The sequence below is a fragment of the Rhinolophus sinicus genome, linkage group LG13, assembly GCF_036562045.2.
Source record: "Rhinolophus sinicus isolate RSC01 linkage group LG13, ASM3656204v1, whole genome shotgun sequence".
NCBI lineage: Eukaryota > Metazoa > Chordata > Mammalia > Chiroptera > Rhinolophidae > Rhinolophus > Rhinolophus sinicus.
Window position 1 is genome coordinate 19,287,281 of NC_133762.1, and position 23,526 is coordinate 19,310,806.

The window sequence follows — 23,526 nt, forward strand, 5'->3', positions numbered from 1 at the left end:
TGTGTTTAACTGAGACGTCCAGGGTGTAGCAGCCTCACACACAGCTGGACCCAGGGCTGGAATCGCCACTGGGAATCAACTCCTTCTCGTCACTCAGCTTTCCTTCGGGCGGGATCTGTTCCCGGGCAGGCCCACCGAGCAGCGTGGGGAAACGGACACCTGTACTCGAGGCTCACATCCTACCAGCTCAGTGGCCTCTTAGTGGAGAGCAAACACCTCTTTCCAAAGCTCCAGCGGGAGTCCTGGAATAGACTGTGGTAACTGAGTCACGTGTCATCCCGGAACCACTCACGATGGGCAGAGGGCCACAGATGAAGAGAGTAGGGGCCGTGTGAGGAAGAGAGGTGGCGTTCTAGGGTCTCCCCAGCTTTGGTATTCAACCCCAACACATCCTGGGAGGTGGGAACAGGTGGACACGAGTCAGCGATGCCTGTGGCTCAACACGGCCTACGACGGGCACTTAGATGAGAGGCCAGAGCCAGTGCAGCAGCCCAGGAGGAAGGTGAGGACGAAGAGCAGGAGGGAGGGCACGTGGCTCACAGCCCCTGCTCAGTCCTGGCTGCCTCTCCCAAGAAAGGACAGAGTGGCCGCCAGCTACTGCACAAGGAATTCTGGGAACATGAGGACACCTCTGAGGACACGGAAGTCCCCATTCTTACAGCCCCAACCCTCAATCTGTGGACCCCTGCCAGCCTGTGGTGACATTCCCCGTGCCCCCCCAAAACAAGGACAGTGCAGTGAGGCATTTTTGAGGCTGGCTCTGCATACTTTAGAAGATGGTCCGCCACCGAAACAGATAGGCTTCCTGCTTCTTTGGACCTGAAATTCCATTGTTTTAGGAAATAATGGTGGTAACAGTTCGATGTGTTCTGTTTTTCTTCATTGTTGTCTTTTTGTTTTTAAGCTTATTTGACTGAAATTTAAAAGTTGGCAACGCGTGCCCACCTTTCCTGTCTTGGTTGAGCCACTTTTAACAACTAGACCAGGACAAAGTGCTCTGTCCCCTCTCCTCCCTCCACTGCCCTGCAAGGACACTGGTCTCTGCTGAGCAAACCTTCTCCCACCAGCGGAGAGAGCAAGACAGCGAGCGTGCGTGGGGTGGGGTCGGGAGACAGGAGATGAGGGCAGCAGGTTCCCGGGAAGCTCACCAGAAATGCAGAGTCCCAGGCCCCACCCCAGACCTCAGGAATCAGAATTCACATGCCAACGAGATCCGCTGGGGACTCCTGTGCACAGGGGAGTTTGAGAAGCACTGGACCAGACTTGATCCCACACCCCTTCTCGCTAAGTAAGCCACGAGGGCCCTGAGCCGGGGCTCTTGCCCCTGGGTTTTTCGCTCCAGACCTTACTTCCCTGAGAACCGCTCAAAGTTGTTTCTTTGCAACTTCCGTGGCACTTCAAAATTCTTTCAAAACGAAAAGTTTAGAAAACATACAAAAATGTAAAAAGGAAAGTCTAGCCTCCTTCGCTCCCCCACAGCTGCCGCTGTCCTTTGTCTTACTAACATACCTTCCAGTCTTCTGCAAGGCCAGCTTCCTCGCGGCTCATCTCCACACAAGTCGTGGGGAACCTTCCAGAATACACATTCCCCCACAGGCAGGTTTGGACGCCCACGAGGGGCCACGAGAGAATGAATCAGTTCTCATACTACTTTCTTTCTTTGTGTTTTTGTTTGTTTGGTCAGACAGAGCCCAGGAGAGAACAGGGCTGGCTTTCTCCCCGGAGTGAGGACCCTGGCGTGGGGCTGCAGCCCCAAGCAAAAGGCTCATTCACGCGCGGACACGCAGAGGCTTGCTGCAGAGACCCCAGCGAAGGGCTTGCTTTCTGTGAAATGCCTAATTTTTGTTTCCAGCCAGCGTTCAATCTTCCAGTGTCGCCTGGCCTGCCTCAATGGTGGCCTTGTCCACGGGGGCACAAAGCTGCCTTTCCCGGGGAGCCAAGAGGAGGGAAGCTGCAGCTGAGAGGAGGCGTCTCCCTCCGTGACTGGCCCTATTCTTCCCCAGCACATGGGGCCGATCCTGCCAGGGCACGCAGGCCTCTGAACTCCTAAGTGCCTCCCCTGGCAAGTGGAGAGTGTAAATAAATCCTGGGGCAGGAAATGAGAGAGAAGCACAGTCCCCAAACACGGTGCTCAAGTGGTCACATGAACTGGAAACTTCTAAGCAGAATCCTTAAGAGGAAGGGACTTTCCTGTCACTTGGGGCTTTCAAACAGGGGCAAGACTCGAACTGGGCAGGGATGCTAAGGAAGGGGTGGGGGGAAGCCAGTGATGGATGGATGGGAGCATGACAGATAGAGAGAGAGAGAGACACACACACACAGACAGAGAACAACAGGTAGATATGAGAGGTATATAGATAGATACAGATAGATGATAGATCAGATGGATAAAGAAAAATGAAAAAGAGAGAGGGAGGAAGGAAAGAAGAGAGAGAGGGAGGGAGGGAGGGAGGAAATAGTACTTCCTAAACAGGAAGGCACAGCTAAATCGCGGATGCCAGGTGGGGACCCTGACTACCAAACGCTGTCTCCTCCCAGGTGTCTATGGATACCTGTCCCCAAGTCCACACACCATCTCCACTCCGCACGTGATAGGCCTCCAGATCAGAACCTGCCCAAAAGTGAACAGAGAACGTTTGCCCAGACTCCTAACCTGCCCGTCTCCATGTCTCCCCATCACTGTCCCGCACGTCCACCTTCTTCCAGGTGCAAAACCAACTGAGCTCCAGTCTCCAGGTCCCTACTGTGGGCAGAGGGGGTGGGGAGGGTGTGCGTGGAGGGCAGTGATTCTGGAGGAGCTGAGAATTGCCCACCAGGAGGCTGGGACCTCTGCCCCATCCCCTTAGTCGAGGATTATCCCCTCTGCGTTAAGTCCCCTGGCCGAACTCGTGCTCTGTAGAAGGCCCTGGGGCACTCCGCTCAGACCTGAGGTGAGGCCCTGACAGACGTGTGCTCGTAAGTCTCTAACAACCACCTGGCTGACACAGGGGAGCAGATACGTAGCATCTGCCAATTTCCGTGGTGCAAATACTCCCACTGTGGCCAATCGGAAGCGACTGACATGATGTCCACCAGCTCGAAACATTCCTGAAAATGTAAGCACAGCTCTCGTGTGCCACTAAGAGCTGCTGCAGGCTGTCCCTACTGTCCTCTGTGCAGGGTGAGTTGGAACCACAGCTGAGGGCACAGGCAGAGGTGGTCCAGGGGAATGGGATGCAGGCACCAGAGATGTCTGCTGCAAACAGCACGCTCCCAGCCACCGCAGTCTCTGACTACACGACCTCTTACTCCTGCCTTACCCAGTGCAGTTTAATCTTTACACTGCAGCCAGGCCAACCCCCTTCCACGTGTTAGCGCTAAAAACAAACCCCACCTGGGCCTTGGTGCCTCTCCAGAGTTATCACGAATTCCAGAGAGGAAGTTCAGATGGATTTCATTTTGAAGCTCCCCACAGGGGACTGCAAGGAAACTCCTGGCTCAGAACACCTGGGTTGAATGCCCTTTAAAATCGGTCCAGCCCTGGTGCCTTCAGATGGCCTCTCGCCAGCACAGCGTAAGCACTAAGGTCTCCCAGTTATTGGCTCTCAGGATAGAAACCTTCACATCCATCACCACAAACCAGGTACACATGGTCACACATCTAATGGGCACATCCTCCAAATTCAACCCAGACCCAGAATCAGCCAGAAAAAAAGCGGAGAAACCTCATTTAAAAGTCAGCACCTGCCCAGCAGCTCTGAACAAAGGACCACAGTGTAACTCAGGGAGGGGAATAGCCCCAAGCAATTCAAATGTACCGCTTACCATTTGTATCCATTAGCTATCACTGTGTAACGAACCAGCCTATAAAGTAGTGGTCTAAAGTAATAACAATTTTATTGCTCACTTGCCGTGGCTCAGAACCTAGGGCAGGGCCCATCTGCTTGACCTGGTGAGGGCTGGGCTCACTAGTGCAGCTGCGTTCAGCTGGATGCCTGGGCAGGGCTGGAAACACCTGGGAATAACCAGCACCTGGCCAGAGATGGCTCTGGTTGTGTGGGCACCTTCCTCCCCATGGAACCAGCACCCGGCTCAGCTCACCAGACATCTCTGACTCCTGCTTATCCCGCAGCTGGAGGGGCAAGAAACACAGCAGGCCTTTCTGTGTGCATAGAGCGATCTTTGAGCAAACAGGAGCATCACCCTCCACAGTCAGGGTGACCTCTCACCAGACTCACCACTGGGTGCCAGGCAGGGGAAGAGTGTTGCTCCCTGGGCCGCACTTTCTACTCTACTCATTGGCATGCATGGGGTGTGTACCTGGAGGTCAGTCACAGTTGGCTTACATTGAGCTGCAGATGCTGGTTCAAGGTCACAGACCTCATCAGAGCCTTACAACAAAGCCAGGCTTAGGAACTGCCACTGCCACATTCTACAGAGGAGGAAACGGAGGCACCATCTGAAGAAGGGACTTGCAGGGGTCAGCCAAGTACAAAAGACAGGGCTGGGGCTCAGCCTGACCGGAGGCCAGCTCCCGGGCGCCCTGGTGCATGGGCTCCAGCCGTGTACACGAGGGAGGCAGCCTTTCTCAAAGATGAGGAGTTACAGCAGTGCAGTGCACACATACTCACAGGTGCACGTGCACACGCACACACATACATGCACGCATGTGCACCATGAGTCGCTCCTCCAATGACTTTTGACAAAAATAAACACAAAAAGCTGTATGAAGGTTATCGCCTGAAAGACGGACGACGAAGTTGACACTCAAAGAGCTCCTGGTGAGCTTGGGAGGCTGTGCCTCCCCCCCCATAGCCTCCTCTTCTGCTTAGGAAGGAAGGAGGGCAGCGCATGAAGAGGAAGGAGGAGAACAAAGGGCAGGAGAGGGGAAGTCAGACTTTAAACCCGTTCTGTAAAGGAGGCCCCACCTCACTCCCCAGGCCACCCCTCCTAACACTGACTGACCTGTTCCTGGAACGCTCCCAAGCGACCTCACCCCTCCTGGCCTTTGCATGACCCATTCCCTCTGCCCAGCACATCTTTCCTTCCCACTTGGGCTGGTTCACTCCAACCACTTTTTGGCTCTTAACTCAAGTGACATTGCCATTGGACACCTTCTCTGAGGCCCCTTCACAGCCCCCGGGGACCTCACCTGGAGTGACTGGGCAGGGCACTCAATTATGGAATAACATGGTCTGAGCCTATCCCCACTAGACTACTGCATGGGGACGGGGGGACATTTCTCTTCTCTGTGGTGTCCCCATGCCTGGCATCACACCTGACACAACAGAAGAAACCCAGTTTGCTGGATAGGAGGGAGAAAGGAGGAGAGAAAGAACCACACCTGTAGTGAGCTCCGTGCACGCCTATACCCCATCTTTTGTGTCACTTCTGTTCTCCACCAGGTTCCTGTCTCCTTTCAGGGGGAAGACGCCATTTAACACCCCCTCTCCAACTAGTGCTGCCTCCTGGGATGTCACCCCATGAAACATTAACTAGGCTCCAGGTGCTAATGGAAGAAATGACCTCACAGCCTCCTGGCCCAAGAGTTCATTGAACAAGAGACAAACATCAGCTCCACCCAGGGTCAGAAAGAGGAAACAGAAAAATGCAAGACAAGCAATGGGATAGATATTTTCCCATGAGAAAACAGCTGCTGTGTGATCATATCCTCCTGGAATAAACTGTTATTAGTTCATTTAAACACCGCACAGAGACCAATTATGAACAAATTTGTAGGCTTATTTTTAACAACGTTATTACTGATAACTTGAGCTCTGAGACCCTGCCCTTCTCACTGTTCCTTCCTTCCAGGAATTTCCAACAGGGCACAACCATTTCACCTGAAGTCACCAAGCTTTGTTGTTGGTGCTTGGGGGTTCCCTCAATTTTACTTTTCCTTATGGGCCCACGGGAATAGGAATAAGAAGGGCACTGCTGGGTGTCATCACCACATACTCAGGACAAAAGCAACGTGCACTGAGCACCCACCCTGAGCTAGGCCCTGTTCCTGAGCTGAGGACCCAACGGCGGACAACACAAATTCTTAAAGAAAAATCGTATTTTCCAGAGAGTGGGAAACAGTTGTAAAAATATTCGAGGAAAGTAATCTCATTAAAATGTCAATAGTGGAGAGAGGAATCCTCCAAGATGGCAGAGTAGATAAACACTGTGCCTGCTTCCTTCTGTGAACACATTAAAATTACAACTAAATTATAGAACAATCGACCTGGAGAACCCTCTGAAGTCTAGCTGAACAGAAGTTTCATAACTAAAGGTATAAAGAGACCACGTTGAGACTGGTAGGAGGGGCAGAGACGCAAAACGTGCTGGCCCCACACCTACGTGTGACAGCTGAGAATCAGGAGGTATATCTCAGCCACAGAGGGTGTCCCTGGAGAAGAGAGGGGCCCCAGCCCCACACCAGGCTCCCTGGCCCAGAGCACTGGTGCCAGGAAGAGGAGCCCCCACACCTGGCTGAGTAAAACAGTGGGGATTCCGACCATCCAGGTGGGATGAAAGACTACAGGACACCCAGACATCCTTTTAAGGGGCCAGCACACAGAGTTAATCGCTTGCAGGTACTCACCCTGGGCTCTGGCAGAGGGACGGTGACTAGGGGAATGTCAGAGGCATGCGGGGGGCAGACTGAGGTATGTGGTTTCAGGGAGAGGGCTGGAGGGCAGTCGCCATTTTCCCTGTGAAGGGTCCTGCTCCTGGGCAGCTGTGTGAGCCTGCCCCCTATAGCCAATCTGAATCTGATTGGAGAGATCTGCTCACTCTGCCCAGCTGACTCACTTGGGCCCCACCCCACACAACTTCCCCAATGCTGGATGCACTTTCTCCAAGAGCAGCCAGCCCCACTCGCACTGCACTTTCTTGGAAAACTACTGGACTCCAAGGGCCCCCGGTGGGTGGCGACTGGCCTCAGTGAGCTCTGAAACTTTTGCTGAGTAGCTCCAGGCTCAGCACTGGCACCAAACCAGAGTCTACTTTAACCTGATTATCGTAACTCTTCCCACTCTAGTGACTCCCTGAGACCTTGCCTCATCCAACTTGTGTACTGCACAAGGCTTTATCAGCAGCTGAACCTTAAAGGAGCCGGCAGGTAGCAGGAGCCTCGGATGTCCTGGCTTTTTGCAGAGCTACTCAAGGCCTGGTACTAGTGGCAGCCATCCTCCATTCAAAGTGTGGCCTCTCCCACACACCCACAGGTACAGCACAGGCAGTGAACAACCGTGGATCATGTTATAGTTCCTCCTAGGTAGTCACCGGCCAGTCACAGGGAGTGGGTGACATAGGCCTGCACAGGAGCCCCTCCCAAGACGTCCCAGAACTAATATAGTGGGAGTTTGGCTTCAGACCACAGCAGAGCACCACCCAATTAACCCCACAAGTGACTCACACAAGGAGTGGTCTCAATAGGCACCAGAGCCTCCTGGGGCAAATCTGACTCAGTGGGGTAAGCAACCTAAATGGCAGCCTATAAGCTTTGGATATGGCCAAACCCCACAGCCAATCATCCTGAGGGCCAATGCCACCCACTGACATGCCAATAGCAATCAAGGCTCAACTATAACAGGAGGACACACACAACCCCCACAATGGACACTCCTGGAGCACCCACAGCAGGTGACCAGACGCCACAGGCACCTACTACAATAAGGCTGGGAGACATAGCAGACTACCTAGTACACAAAAACAAACACAGAGAGGCAGCCAAAATGAGGACACAAAGAAATGCGTCCCAAATGAAAGAACAGGAGAAAACTCTAGAAAACGAACTAAATTAAATGGAGGCAAGCAACCTACCGGAGACAGAGTTCAAAACAGTGGTTATAAGGATGCTCAAGAAACTTAGTGAGAACTTCAACAGAGAGATAGCAAGCATAATAAATGACAGAGAAACCATAAAAAAGAACCAGTCAGACGTGAAGAACACAATAACTGAAATGAAGAATGCACTAGAAGGAATGACCAGCAGACTAGATGAAGCAGAGGATCGAATCAGTGATTTGGAAGACAAGGCAGCAGAAAACACCCAGTAGGAACAGCAAAAAGAGAACAGAATCCCCCCCAAAAATGAGGCCAGTTTGAGAGACCTCTGGGACAACATCAAGAGTTCCAATATTCGCATCACAGAGCTACCAGAAGGAGAAGAGAGAAAACAAGGGGTTGAGAACCTATTTGAAGAAATGACTGAAAACTTTCCTAAGCTGGCGAAGGAAATAGACACATAAGTCCAGGAAGTGCAGAGAGTCCCAAACAAGATGAACCCAAACAGGCCCACACCAAGACACACTATAATTAAAACAGCAAAGGTTAAAGACAAAGAGAGAACTTTAAAAGCAGCAGAGAAAGGCAACTAATAACTTATAAGGGAGCCCCCGTAAGATTGTCAGCTGATTACTCAACAGAAACTTTGCAGGCCAGAAGGGATTGGCATGAAATATTCAATGTGATGAAAAGTAAGGACCTACATCCAAGACTACTCTACCCAGCAAGGCTATCATTTGGAATCAAAGGACAGATAAAGATCTTCCAGACAAGAATAACCTAAAGGAGCTCGTCACCACCAAACCAATATTACAAGGAATGTTAGAGGAACTTCTTTAAGATGGGGGACAAAAAAAATCAAAATTATAAATAATAAAATGGCAATAACTACATATCTGTCAACAATTACTTGCAATGGAAATGGGTTAAATGCTTCAATCAAAAGACATAGGAGGGCTGAATTGATAAGAACCCTTATATATGCTGCCTGCAAGAGACTCACTTCAGATAGAAAGACACACATAGACTGAAAGTAAAAGGATGGAAAAAGTTATTTCATGAAAAAAAAAGCTGGGGTAACAATACTTGTACCAGAAAAAATAGACTTTAAAACAAAGGCTGTAACAGGAGACAAAGAAGGACCCAGTAATCCCACTTCTGGGCATTTACCCGAAGAAACCCAAACACTACTTCAAGGGGACCTGTGCATCCACATGTTCAGTGCAGCAGTGTTTACAATGGCCAAGATGTGGAGGCAGGCTGGGTGTCCGTCAATGGATGCATGGATAAAGAGGAGGTGGTACACGTATACAGTGGAATATTGCTCGGCCAGGGAAGGGAATGGGTCCTTGCCACCTGCAGCTGCATGGATGGACCTAGGGGGTGTTGTGCTGAGTGGAGTGTCAGACAGAGAAAGACAGATGCAATGTGATTTCGCTTATATGTGGACTCTAAAGAACAAAATAAATGGGGGAAAAAAGAAAGAAGGAAAAAAAGAAAGGAAGAAAAATAAATAAAATAAAATGTCAACAATAGTGATCTTAAGGAAAAGACAAGTTCCATCAGATTCCAGGGGAGACAAAGGCAAGAGGACACCACCCAATGCCCCCACCTACAGAGGCTGCCCAGGTCAGCGGTAGCATGAGGCAACACTCTCAGTTTGTTACACGTTGTATGTTATAAAATGTCCCCATCACTCACCCTTTCAACTAAAACCATGAGAGAAAATAATAAAGTATTTCTAAACATTTTGTTATTTTGTATTAAAGGAGAACCAGCTACTTACAAGGATTAGGGGAAAGAAAGAACAACAGTGCAGCGCAGGAGGCTGTCAGACCCACCGTCCATGGGCAGCTCCTTCCTGAGCCCCAGGCCAACCACAAAGGGCCCGGGGACCACGTGGTCAGCTCAGCAGTCATAGCCTGTGTCCCAGCTGGGGCTGACTGAGCCTTTGACCTTCACCTTTGACTTGTGCCTGTGATACAACCTCACATTCTTGTCACCCCAGCCCAGCTCCCCAGCTAGGAGGATGGGCACCGTGCCTAGTGAGGAGCCCCCGTTGCCCCCCAGCGACCCTATGAACCAGCCCTTGGCCATGTAGGGGGAAGTATGGAAGGTCCTACAGGGATACCCAGCCAGGAGGTTCCCTTCTCTCAGCATCACAGAGGCACCAGGGGAGACGTGTGCCTCTGGGAGCCTCAGTACTGCACAGCATGAGAGCTTCCCACTGTCATCAGCCAAAATGTGCAGGGGCCTCCACTGGCCTTTGGTGGCCGCTTGTCTATACTGAGGAGGAGACTGACACCAGCTCACGGTTACTGCGATCGTCCTGCGTTCCGGGAATTGTGCTCAGTGCCGCACAGAAACCAACCCACCTCGTCCTCACCAGCACCCAGGCAGGTGCTGCTACATGTAATCCTCCTTGTACAGGAATGAGGCGGAGAGATGCTCAGTGGGTCTGTCAACGTCACAGACCCAGGCAGTCTGAGGCCGAAGCGTCCATGCACCTTCCCAGCTCCCCTCAACACCTTATCTGTTGACTTCCCAATGTCAAGGCCCCACCATGCTAGAGGCAACATGAGATTACAATATGCATCTGACTGAGCCCCTTGCCCCAGTCTACGAGGGCCAACAGGCGACTGTGTGGACGGCACTATGGCCCCAGCTCTCCACCCGTCCTGTATCTGCGGGTGACTTGCCTGCTCCTCCCACCAGGGGAAGGAGTGTATTTCCTTCCCCTTGACCTTAAACCGGCCCATGTGCATTCTAATAGAATTAGGCAGAATGGAAGGTCCTAGACCCTCAGAGGTTACGTGTGTTTCCACCACTGTCACGGGACAACATCACTGCGTCCCAGTAGGAAGAGGCACACACGTGGATGAGCCCAGCTGAACCCAGCCTGGATCATCAGCCCTGCCAACCTGCAGACACCCAAGGAGCGGGCGCTTACTACCACAGACCCCGGGGGTCCAGAGGTGGCCACTGCAGCAGCCTGAGACACTGGCTAGAGAATGCACTGGACACAGAACTGAGAGGTCTGGCACCTATTACATATGTACCTTGTCATTCTTTTTGTCAAAATGGCACGTCCCTCACCAGACTGTGAGCTTCCAGGATGGGCAGCAGTCTTTCCATCACCCTCATGCTGTGCTCCCTGAACACAGCAATGCTTCGTGTGTCGGAAGATCAACAAATAATACGTGCAGGTTCGCAGGATCGCCTGCCCACGTTCAGTGGCATCCTTGTCTCACTGAAACCTGCTGTACCACCTGTGACCTTTGCCACGCCTCTGTCTTCTCACCCTTCTCTGTACTGCCTCCCCCACTTTATTAAGACTTGAAGTCGATCTTCTTTTGTATAGAAATAAATTTAATTCCAAAGAAGACCATATAGCAAGCACCATGCTCTGTGGAGAACCAGTATCCCAGGTCATCCATGAGTCTAACAGGAAAACAAAGACGGTGCCAGGCAGACCCAGCAGAGCAGCACCCTGGTGGAGACAGTCCTGATACCAGGGAGTACTTGGGGCTTTGCACAAAAGCCCCTGCTGACAAATGCGCCAAGGTCAGCAGCAACTTGACTCATGTGACTGCAGAAACACAGTCATTACCGAATGAGCATTGCCTGAGACAAGGTTCTCCTGCCAAAGGGAAGTGGAAAGATAACTTTTGGCACATCTTCCGGACTTTATTTAAATCCCCTGAGCTATTGATTACGACAAAGCAAAATTTTGCCTGCACTTGGATACAAACTTCCAAGAAGTAGGGAACCGAAAAATAAAGTGATAACAATGCAACTCATTAGCAAGCGCACTGAGACCAGTGGCAACTTTAACAAAGTGTTACATTTAAAACAGACGCATAACAACGTGTGATGAACACATTTTTAAGTCTTGCAGCCACAGCTCCCACCCTCTACTCGGTTCTTGGCAGATTCATCTGTGGCTGCCAACCAATCAACATCAAGTCTACTTATGTGGTCATGCCCATTAGATGAGGGGCGTTGCCAAGCTACCCACCCAAGTGACTCACTTTAACAAGCAGGAACACTGGCCCTAAAGCATTAAAAACAGGACCTTCAACAACTTGGCCAACGGCTGATTCTCTGCCATCACCTTGACTGACTTTCAATAAATAAATCTTGTTCTAGTGGCCATTCTCGTTAAATGAACTGGGAAATGGAAGAGTATGTCTGTGCCTGTGTGTTTATGTGACTACAAAAATATATGTCTGTGCGATGGATTGCTTGAACAGGGAACGGGATGAAACACGTGTACCTGTCCTATCTAAAAAACAGCCTGCCTTCCAGTAAGATGCAGGAGGAGGCCAGCAGGTCAGCAGGGCAGAGAGCAGGAGGGGAAGAGAAAGTGGGCGGGGCAGACAGTGGGTGGGGCATGGAGTGGGCGGGGCATGGAGTGGGCGGGGCAGACAGGGTGGACAGGCCATCAAACTCACCTGGATTTAAACTCCTCTTTAAGACACCATGGCAGGGTTATTCAGCCTCCCTGGTCCTCTGACCCTCTGACCCTACTGCAAGGGTTTAGAGAAAGATGAAATAAGAAGTGTGATGGCTCCAGAGTGAACAACAAGCACATTTTCACTCCGACCATCAATAACTTACCAGACCATCAGCTCCATGAGGGCCAGTGCCCTTGTCAGCCTTGTTTCCCTAATAAATGTTACTAAATAAAACTTTTGATGGACATAATAGTCAGGCTTGGACCACACATCTTAGTCCAACCTTTAATTTCTTGGTAAAGAAATGTCATGAAGCATAAAAATGCTTCAGCCTTCCTGAGATTCTTCCTACATGAGATTTCAAAGGGCAGCCTGCGCAGCCCCAGATGTGTTGGGTTGGGGTCACGTGTTTTGTTTGTTTTTAAATTGACGAAGATTGTAGTTGACTGCCAGTGGTCACTCTCCTTTTCCCCTTCCTTTCTGCCTTTTCTTGTTAGGGTAGCCGTGCAGGTCTCAAAACAACCATCCAAACACACAAACATCCTTCTTAGGCCCCTACAGCTGGGAGTGGCCATTGGACACCCTCTGGCCAAAGAGGTGTAAATGCGCGTCACTGGGCGGGGCTCCCAGGAAAGCAAGGTCCTAGCTCAGCAGGTGAACATCCCTTGACCTGTCCCCATCCCTCCTTCCTGCCTAGAAAGTGCACTTGTTGCTGGAGATGCAACAGCCATCTTGTAACCAGGGGCTTGCAAGGAGATAGCAGAGCCTTGACCCGTGGGACACAGAAGCTGGTGCGCTGTCGGCACTTCCAGTGAAAGAGAAACCCCTTTCTTACTTATTATATAGCCAGTGCTATTTAGGTTTTCTATCACGTGAAGCCAAACCAATCCCTAACTGATAAACTTGCCAATATTTAAAAACCACGTTGCACATAAAAATCTGGATTCCCAACATATGTCTTAAAATAGGACAGTATGGCTGCCCCGGGCCCACATCCAAGCACAGGGTAACCGGCTCTCTGCAAGCAGTGCTGCTCCCTGACCCGCCCATTTGCGAGAATCCTGGCCCCTGCAGACACTGCAGTGGGGGCCTGGGTTAAACAATTTTATCGTAGGTGGAATAGATCCCAGCTCTCAAATTCAATAACAATAAGTCTCCAATCCTCTGATATACCTTGTTATAGCCAAGCTTTCTCCTCTTGCTTCTATTCCTGTGACATTTTACATCCACCCTGTAAATGGTGCTCTGGTTGAAGCACTGGTGGGGGCTCAGAGCGTCCCCACCCTCCACACCCACGCCTGCTGCAGCTGGTGCGGCCACACCACAGGCCAGGGTTCAGACGGCTCACCTGAGTCCTTCAAGGAGATGCCCTTCCCAGAAAGAGCTCACTAAGCCATCTCGTAACAGTGAAACAATAAAACAAATACACATTCAAGTCCTATTTCGAGACCACCAATGTGCTATCCCATAATTGCAGGACCAGATTCAATAACTTGGAGAAGGTGGGGGAACCCTAGAGGAATTGCAGTTTGGAGAGGGAGGCAGGGAGGGGGCTGGGGAACAGCGTCTGAGGAGGAAGGACCAGGGGCTGGACAGGGAGGGAGGCTGTGGGGGTGAAAATGGCCCCAGAGAAATGGTGGTTATGGGAAAGCACGCGTGAGGTCAGGAGCCAGAGGCTGGGTGGGGAGAGACGGTTAGAGCCACCCTGTCCACAAAGCAGGCTGCTGCTGCTGCCATCCGGGTAGACCAGAATCAGAATCGGACCCGAGTTCTTCCCCCACCCCGCTTCTCATCACCGTTCCTGAGCCCAGGCTCTGTGACTGGTGCTGTTGTGTGGCGCAGAGGAGCATGGTGCCCCAAGTCCTTACCAGCCCCTGGCTAGGTCGGCACAGCACTTACCCACATTTCAGAGGTGGAGGAAATGACAGGCAATAAGGCTGACCAGCTTGGCCCTCACAGGGAGCCAGTTAGAGGAGGGGCTGAGAGTGAACCCATGTGCTGTCTTTCTTACACCCCCTGCAGCTCGGGGTGGGGGGTGGGGGTGGGGGGTAGGGCGCCGATGCTCTGGAAGGTGTCTCCCTTTCCAGGCAGAAAGGCCGAGGTGGAACTGCCCCTGCTCAGAGATGTGGCTGAGGCGTGTCCACACTCACCTCCCAGCTGCCCTCTGGCTGTAACTGAACTGCTTGTCCACGGAGGCCCTGTCCAGCTGGCAGGAGGGCCCAACCACCTGGGCAGCCCCATACCTCATCAGCTAGACACTGGTGTCTGGTGCTTGAACCCATTCGTGCCCTAAATACTGAAGCCTCCTCCGTGTGAGGCCTTGCTGGGCTCCCAGCCTAGAGGGCCACAGTCCCCAGAGAATGAAAGCAACCTGAAGCCCAGGTAGTGATGAGCGCCACAAGCAAATGAGAACGGAGGGACAGGAACAGGGCTGACTGGGGCAGGCACCACTTTACCCTAATAGGGCGGGCAGGAGGGCCTCTGAGGTGACACTGGCCCCAGACCTGAAGAACAAGAAGGCGTCAGCAGGAGCTAGACAGGTCAGTGCAGGACCCACTGTTGTCAGCGGAGAGGCTGAGACCATGGCTGAGGGCTGGGCTCAGTGGCCCCCCAGCTGTGGTCACCCGACCAGCACCATCAGCACCACCTGGTAACTTGCTGGAGATGCCACTATCAGGGCCACCACATAGATGCTGAATCAGAGCCCCTTGTGTGGGGTGGACAAGCCCAGCAGGGGATTGTGATACACACTTTGGTGGGAGTGAATAATTGACAAAGGCAGCTCTCCAGGGAGATTTTGCCCTCAGGGGACACTCGGCAAAGTCTGATGACATTTTGGTTGTCACCACTAGGGGCTGGGGTGCTACTGTCATCAAGTAGGTAGATAAGAGGGTTGCTGCTAAACACCCTACAATGCACCGGACAGCTCCACAACAGAGAAGGGTGCGGCCCCTCATCAGTGGTGCTGAGGGAGAGAGACCCTGCCCTAGATCAAGGATCCCCCACCTGCTTGGGCATCAGAAGCAGAATCTTTAAAAAGGTAAATCGCAAGGCCACACAGCAACATTTATAAAAGCTGTCCTAGGTGTTCCATGACCCTTGTCGGTCCTCGGGGATCCAGGGACACACTCCAGGGAGAGAGCTGGGAGTGGAGGGAGAAGGCAGCAAAGAGCACTGTGGGAACCCTCGTGTGATGGACACGGAAGAGGAACTGGGGCGTGACAGGCAGAAAGTAGGAAAGAACAACTACCAAAAACCAGAGGTCAGGACAGTGAGGGGACAAGACAGAGAGAGGTGGTGGTAGGGGATTGGACAAGAAGGAGCTCACAGACTGCCTTCTCCCTGGGGGACGGAAACCAGGCAGGCCCCAGGCATGGAGGGGCAGGCACCCTTCCCACAGCCTGGGAACAAATGCGGGGAGAGGACGCATAACTCCTGGTGAGTAGGAGCGCCTCAGAAGGAGGAAAAGTGGTGGGGATGCTGCTTTACCTTTGAAAATGTTAATTTGGAGAACACCTAAACTGGGGGTCTCCTGCTTGTGGGAATAAAGACTTACAGAGGGAAACGTATACAGATTCAGAGGGAGTTATTAATGGAACAATGGCGTAGAGAAAGTGCATGGGTTGGCCTTCGTGGGAAATCCTTCACCCCTGCCACCCAGGCTATGGCCACAGATGTGGCCACTGAGAGATTTAGTGCACGGATAAGATCACAGAAAGATGCTCCAGGTCACCAACAATCCAGGAGCCACAAATTAACACAACGAGACACCATTCGTCACCATGCAAGAGAAAACCTGACTGATGCTCTCAGGTGTTGGCAAGGCTTTGAAGAAAGTGCATTCTCAAAGAGTCTGGAAGGAATGTCAATTGGTGTATTTTTTTCCAGGAGGGTACAATATCATAGAAATAAAAAATATGGGTCCCCTGTGACCCAGACATCCCACTAGCTAGGACATGCCCTAGAGGAAATGCACAGGCCAGCAGCGCCATGTTGCCTGTTCTGGGTATAACTGAAAACAACACAAACATCTAATAGCTGAACTGTGAAAATACAGTCCTTGGACTCCTCCGTGGCTACTAAAGGAGGGAGATGGCACTACAGCGGTGGTAAGACCTCCGACACCCAGTGTTGAGTAGAAACACCAGGAGAGCCTTCTGTGCCGTGTACTAGCACTTGTGTTTCATTAAATGAAGGTCTCTTCCCAAGAACATGTAGATATAAACATGTAGGAAAACGTACAGTGGATGCAGAGATAAGCGCTGGAGAGGGAAAGGGGTGTCACCGTTCACCAGCCCATAAAGTTCTGAGGTTTTACTAAGAGAATATTGATGCATTAAGAATTAATTTAGGGGGTAAGGTAAATGCCACCTTGAGCTGTTTTATAAAAGTATAGAATCTAGATGGAAGGTGGCAACTCTTGCAGTTGACTTTGTGCCGGGTTGTGTCACAGCTGGCGCACTGGCTTCAGTTTTCAGGAGTTGCTCTTTCGAGCAGCAGGTGGACAGGTAAAGAGAGCCCAAAGGGAGAGCAAGATGAAAGACTGGTGAAAAAGGACTCAGGTTGGTGGGCTAAGTGATCTAAAACACCAGACTCTCTGAAAGCCCCAGGAACACGCATTGTGAGAAGACGCCACCAGGATTGAGGGGTGGCAGAGCCTTAAGAGCCATTTGAAAAGGAATTTGTAAATAGATCCACCCAAAGAGAAGCATGCCCTGCCTCAGAAAGAAGTGAGTTGCCCAACAAAAGAGGTATGCAAGCACATGCCGAGCCAGCCAGGCAAAACAGTTGTAGAAAATATTCACTCCCCTAGTTCACCCTTCCTGCTTCAAGCTCCCGGGTCGCTTCCAACGTGAAGATTCTGACACTCTTTCTGCCAGAACTCCTCTGCTTAACAAGATCCATAAACGCTTCACTGCTGGATGCTTTTCAGTAAGGTCCTCTCACTCACAGAATCATACGTACTGTCCACTTTTCACCTCAGATATCTGCTCTCTGGGTCCCATTTTGACCATTAGAGCGAGAGACGAACTCGGGTGTCCGTTTTCTCAGGCATCACTTAATCACAGCATCCAAGCCCTCCCACTTCTCTCCCTGGTGGAACCAGCACCAGGCACCTGCCAAGCCCTCTGTTCCCACCCACGGAGGCAGAAACTCACAGACAGCCAAAAAGCTAAATCCTCCATCATTTCCGTTTCAAGTTTGCTTCTTTTTACTGCCAGGGAGACAAAAGGAGCTGGGAAGGATTCTCTCGTGACGAGCCACTCAACTTCCATAATTGGAACAATCATGGACGTGCATCTCCAGCGCGGAGAAAAACCAACCCAACATGGAGTGCTGAGGGCTTACTCCTCGATTTCTAATACAAGGATTAATTAAAGCCTTCAGGGTCTGCTTATGGCAGCCTCTGCTTGAAACTCCAAGGAAATGAACTTGCCCTCCCAGATACAGGAAAGCCAGGGGTTTCCGCAGGCTGATACCTTAGTTTGACCGGATGATACATTGCCAACAGTCCTAACAAAGAAATCTTACAAGTCTTGCATGGGCTTATTGTTTAAAATTTCAACGTGGGCCCACAGAGCTGCCGTTCACGGGTCTTTCTTTGCAGTTAGGAAAGCCCCTCTGTGTGCCAGCGAAGCAGGGAGACCCGCCCCACAAGGCCATGTCCACCGAGTCCCCACTGGGGGTCCATGCATTTACAGAGACTACATCTTCAAAGGAAGGTGAGGGCAACGATTGTCCAAACAGACTCAGGGCTGGTGCTTCCCTGAGATCGGACACTGAGCCCTGAGGTTGATACCAACACACCAGCTTGGGTTCCCTTTTTTGACCCCTGCATTTCAGAAGCACAGACTTCTCCCTGTGAAGTGAAAATTGCCTTTGGTGGAGAAAGGTTTTAATGATCACTTCGCTTCCTGCGTCTCCATGGTGACAGTGCGTGCACAGCCCACCCCCCTCCTGCTTTATTAGGCCTTTCTTCCTCTCTGGAAAGTAATCAATCAAGACACATTGACGCCTTTGTGACCGGATTTATCACCTAAACAATGGACGCTACCGCGGGAGTGGAGAAGTAGACGATGTCTACACAATTTAATGAAACCGGGCTCCGACCTGCACACGCCCTTCATGGCCAGGCTGGCAGCTTGGGGAGCACACCTGTCCGGGGAGGCGGGCGGTGCGCCCAGGTGCGGCAGGCCCCGCCCGAGTTGGGCGCCCAGAGGAAGCCCCTCTGCTCCGTGGCCCCAGGAGCGCTGCCCTGCTCACCGGGCCACCTGAACTAAGCACCGGGGAGGGAGGGAGAGCTCCAAGCCAGCCCTGGCGGAGGCGGCCACAGGTCTGACTCTCTTCCCCGAGCTGGTCGGCACCCAAGGAAGAGAAGCCCCCGGCAGGGACCGCATCGCCCACCAGCCGACAAGGAAATCGGTTCCTATCCGGACAAAGGGCTCCTCGGCGCCCCAGCAACATTACTGGGCATGTGAACCGCGAAGCCGGAGCACCGGTCCGGCGGAGGCTCCCCAAATGCAGGTGGAGACGCTGAGCGGCGCCTGGGATGTGCGCCTGGCACGGTCTGCCCCCGGCCTCCCCCACCCGCCCAGCTGCCCCCGCCCGGCCCTGTTACCTGGGTTCTCCCCGGCATCCGCGGAGGAGGTGGCCGAGGACTCGGTGAGGACGCTGGGGTCACTCTGCGAGCGGCCCCGCGACACAAGGCATCCGCTACCGTCCTCGGACGCGGCCATGGGCCCGGCCGGCGCAGCGGCAAGTTGAGGGAGCCGCTTGGAATCAGAGCATCGGAGGCGGCCAAGGTCACTGGCGAGGGGGCTGGAGGGGGCGTCTTTTTAAAAAGGAAAATCAAAACGGCCCGGGAAAGGGAAGGAGCCGGCGGACGACGCCGGGCGCTTCAGGGCGCTGAGACAATAGCCTCGAGGCTGCAGCCAGGCGCGCGGCCTCGCTGTTATTTATTCGTATTTATTCCCATTCTTCAGTCTATATTCCAGGAAAAAAAGTTGAACCAGAAAATAAAAACTTTTGCTTGTCAGTGTTTACTGCGTGCTTTGGGGCAGGGGGTGATGTCCATGAATTTCTAGGAGTGCTCCCTCCCCCCACCCCACCCCCCACCCCCCCGGAAAAAAAGGGAAAAAGAAGAATCTTTGCTCTTGCAATTGCTTTAATCTGAAAGCTGTTCTTGGAGCATCTGTTGGAAAACATTAGGATTCTCCCATCATGCCACGCGAGAGGAGCATGACGTCACGAGAGAGGGGAGTGAGAATGAGCGCGTGGTGATGGGGAGGGGTCTCAAATACCTGGACTCAGGCGGCAGCAGCTCTGAGGAGGTGGGGGCTGCATCCTGAGTTGTGGACCTCCCACCCCCACCACAGCAGAGCTCTAGAACCGAGAATGCTGCCTCGTCCCTCTCCCCAGCAGGAGGGGAGGAGACCCTGAGGGTGCCTCCCTTGGAGGCAGGGCCAATTTCCCCAGCAGCTCAGGCAGCTGGTTTCCTGGGCCCGTCCTCTCTTGGATATGGAGGCCAGTGGGTCCCGCTACCCAGGCTCCACCACAAGGGGGGGCACTCCCGGGCTTTATCCCTTCCCACAGCCCACCTCTCCTTCCTCCAGGCCCTCCACCCCTGGCCTGGAAAGACAGAGGCAGGAGGGGTAGCTGGTGCCTACCTGGGAGGCTTCCCCACCTGCCCTTGAAGTTGATGGGGCCAGGCAAGGGAGGTGATAGCCCTAGGGCTGCCACTTACAAAGGTGTCCTCCCAGGTGCTAAACAGCAGTTCTCATAATTCTAGGTGGGAGTGTGGGAGAAGTGCAGACAACCCCCACCCCTCCAGCTCAGGCGGCAGCTGTGTGCAGATGTGGTGGAGAAGCTCCAATGGGCACCATCCTGTTTCAGCCCCTTAAACAACCCCGGGGGATGGGCGCCCCTGAGTCCTCACTGCAGATGATGAAACTCAGGCTCAGAGAAGGAGCTTGAGAGGGTCCCACAATGGGTGACAGCAGAGCAGGGACTACTGGGACCTTTCTGGGGTGGCTCTTCCATATCTGGCCAGCCCCTAAGCAGGGAGCACCCTGGCAGTGTTGGATGAAACCCCAGTGAACAGCCAACAGGATCAAGATGCGGGGAAATAACGTGGATGACGGCCCACACAGAGCTTTGGTCTGTGCAGTAGTCACCTCCAAAGAAAGCATTCATTCATTGGAAATACGCAGAGAGCCGAGTGCAAGCTGGGCGCCAACCCAGGCATTAGGGATCCAACAGTGAACAAATGCAGAAATATCCCCCAGTGGGACTTCCAGGAGGGAGCCAAAAATGGTCACCAATAAACCAACAGATGCCCCCCAAAACAGTTCACTACAGTTGGCAATTAATACCCTGGACCAAAGAGGAAACTAACAGGACATTTTACTAGACACTTTTTATCCCCATAAAACTGCTGGATGGGGACGCACCCCGCTCTGAGCTGAGTGCTTCACTCAGGGTAGCATTTCTTCCTCACGAGGCCCTAGGAGGTGCGAACTACTGTCATCTCCACCTTGGAGATGGGGGCAACTCAGACCGGTGAGTGCACCTGCCCAGGTCACAAGCCAGGAGGGGGCAGAGCTGGGATATGGCCCCGGCCCCAGGAGTCTCCAAGTGGGTCCGTGGGCAGGTTTCAGAACCACCCCCCAACCATACCATCAGCTCCTCCCACATCTCTGCACTTAAATGTATTTTCAAGGAAACCATCACGACAGTGACAGCCACGCAGCCCCCCTGTCATGGAAGAGAAGGACCATGGTGCTGACTGGGTCCCAACCACCCGAGTCCACCAAGCGCTTCCATTTTGGAGAAAAGGACGATGAGCCAGGGTGGGAGATGAGTTCTGCCACCCGGCACCAAACGGAGAAGTGTTCCTTCCCGCTACCAGGACAAAGAACAGAGGGAATCTCCACGAAGCCCATGTTCCTCATGGCCCCATCTAATCCGACGGCTGATCCCTTCAGATGGTCCACACCGCAGGGCCCATTCACCCGCTTCCCCAGAACTGCACAGATGGGGCTTAGAAGCACAGAAAGGGCAAGGCAGCATTTGCTCCAGAGCTTGTGGGTGGTGAGGAGGCAGACGAGAAGGGTGACAACCGAGCTTATTTCTTACAATACACACTTTAGCAAAGCACCGCGATCTGGTGGCACTAGGTAGGGATGGGGCTGGTCATTATAATTTTCACTGGCTTTGAAATATTCTGTAATATAGTTCTAAGGTTAAAAAAAAAATGAGTGACCCCATGTATACTCATCAATAGCGAACCAAGTTTCCTGGTGAATTTGGCCTTCCAAGTCATTCACCCCCAGGCCAGGGCCACTGCAGGGCTGGGAAGGTCTGGCCCACAAGGTGTGCCGAGGGCAGCTGTCTGCAGGGGGTCCCAGCCTTGAGGGTCCTCAACAGGTCTTTGTGAATGTCACCAACTGTCCCTTCTCAACAGGATCCCTGACAAAGGTGGGTTTGATCAGCAAGCACACTCTGGAAACCCTATAGGAACCTGCAGGCTTCCTAATGGCCCCCCAAATAGAAACAACTCAAATGTCCACCGACCGATGAATAAATAAAATGTGGTCTATCCATCCATCCGGTGCAACATTATTGAGCCCTAAAAGGAAAAAAATCCTGAAACCTGCTACAACGTGGATGCACCAAGTGAAAGGAGTCAGTCACAAGAGACCACGTATTGCAAGGTTCCAGTTTGGTGAAATGCCCACAGAGCCAGAGGGCAGGTCAGTGGTTGCCTGAGGGTGGGGAGTTGGGTGGGGGGAAAGGGGAGTTACTGTTGATGAGTAGGGTCTGTCTTCGGGGGAGTGACAGAAATGTTCTAAATGTAAAATTAGATTACAGTGATGGTTTCACAACTCTGTAAATACACTAAAAACTATTGAATTTTATACTTTAAACAGGTGAGCTCTATGGTATGTAAATTTTTGCAATAAAGCTGTTTAGAAAAACAAAACAAGGTACACAAGGCATGTAGGCTGAGCACCGCATGTGAAGGATGGTTTCCCGCCCCTCTCCATCACCTCTGCCCAGAAATATCACGCTTAACACCTCTCCTGTCCCGCCCAGGGCTCCCAATCAGAGGCCCTCCCAGGAGTCATCCTTCTGGTCCTTGGTCAGAAAGCCCACAGCCACGTCCTGAATCCAGGCAGCACCAGTAAACCCCAACGTAGCTGCCTCAAAGAACTGCAAAGAGCCAGACAAGGTCCCATCCTGCGTGACAGAGGTCATCACCTCCCGCCCCTTAGTCCACAGGCTATGAGGGTTTTTTTCTCCTCATCCATCAATAGAAACAGAATTCAACCACCAAATTCCATTGCTTAAAAAGAACTACTCAGACCGTCGTCTCTGTCCAAGCTCTAAGGGCATCAACTGAGTGGGACAAGTGGCCAAAACCCTAGTGTGGGAATTCCAGGTCAAAAGAAAGAAAGGACGAAGACAAAGCAGCTCCCTACAGAGCCCGGTGATAAGGAGGGGAGCCGCGCCCTCTGCTGGTCACAGGAGAAACTGCGCCCAATGCGGTCACCTGCCTGTCTGCTTCCTGCCTTAGTGTCCTGCAGGGTCTGGAGCTACATAGCAGCTACACTGGGACCTTGCCCCGACGCGCGTAAGTTTGGAATGTCAACAAGTGAGGACAGACACCTTGGGACTGCCTCCCTCCAGATCTCCTGGGAAGGGAGCAAACATCTTATGGCTTAAGCCTCTGTTGGCTGGGTTTTCATTTACTTAACATGTAGATCTTACTACGCGTCAGACATCGTTGTAAGAACTGTATCATTATTAACGTGGCTAATGCTAAACATAACCAAATAAGGCAGGTGCTATTATATTCTTAAGTGGCACAGCCAGGGACCTCATGCTTTTCTGGATCCCCTGAAAGTCACTCACTCAGTGACGACAGGGGAGGAGGAGGCGGCAGTGGGGCAGGTTGGCACGATGACAGCAGGTTTGCAGCCACACGACTTCCCAGGGGCCGTCCATGTATTGATTAACAATCCTGGGAAGCTGGACTCATTATCCTCTTTTTAGGAAGAATGACGTTGAGGCTCCGAGAAAGTATGTGACTCGCGAGCTCCCACACCTAACAGTCCTTCCTCACTGAAGGGAAGGGCCGCTACATTCTTGCCATTCTGCCTGCCAGCCCCTCGCTGGGGCCTCCCTGCGCCCAAAATCTCTGTCTGCAGCTCCAGCTGACCTACAGTGTACGAAGACGAAGCCGTGGGCTGGAACAGACACCTACTGAACCCTGACTCTCCCTGGGCCTGTCCTGCGTGCTGTGGGGAACAGC

The 23,526-nt window shown here is 52.4% G+C and overlaps 1 protein-coding gene across 2 annotated transcripts in view; it reads right to left on the reverse strand.

The window, feature by feature from the left end:
* Nucleotides 1-23,526, reverse strand: part of PHACTR3 (phosphatase and actin regulator 3) — a 158,333-nt gene that overhangs the window by 123,600 nt on the left and 11,207 nt on the right. Inside the window, exon 1 of one of the 2 annotated variants that reach the window (XM_074318349.1) lies at nt 18,832-19,428. The exons of the other annotated variant lie outside the window; for it this stretch is intronic. Within the exon in view, the coding sequence (XP_074174450.1) occupies nt 18,832-18,949 (118 nt within the window). The 5' untranslated portion in view covers nt 18,950-19,428. Of the gene's footprint in view, nt 1-18,831; nt 19,429-23,526 lie in introns of those variants that run through there. 2 annotated transcript variants of the gene reach the window in all.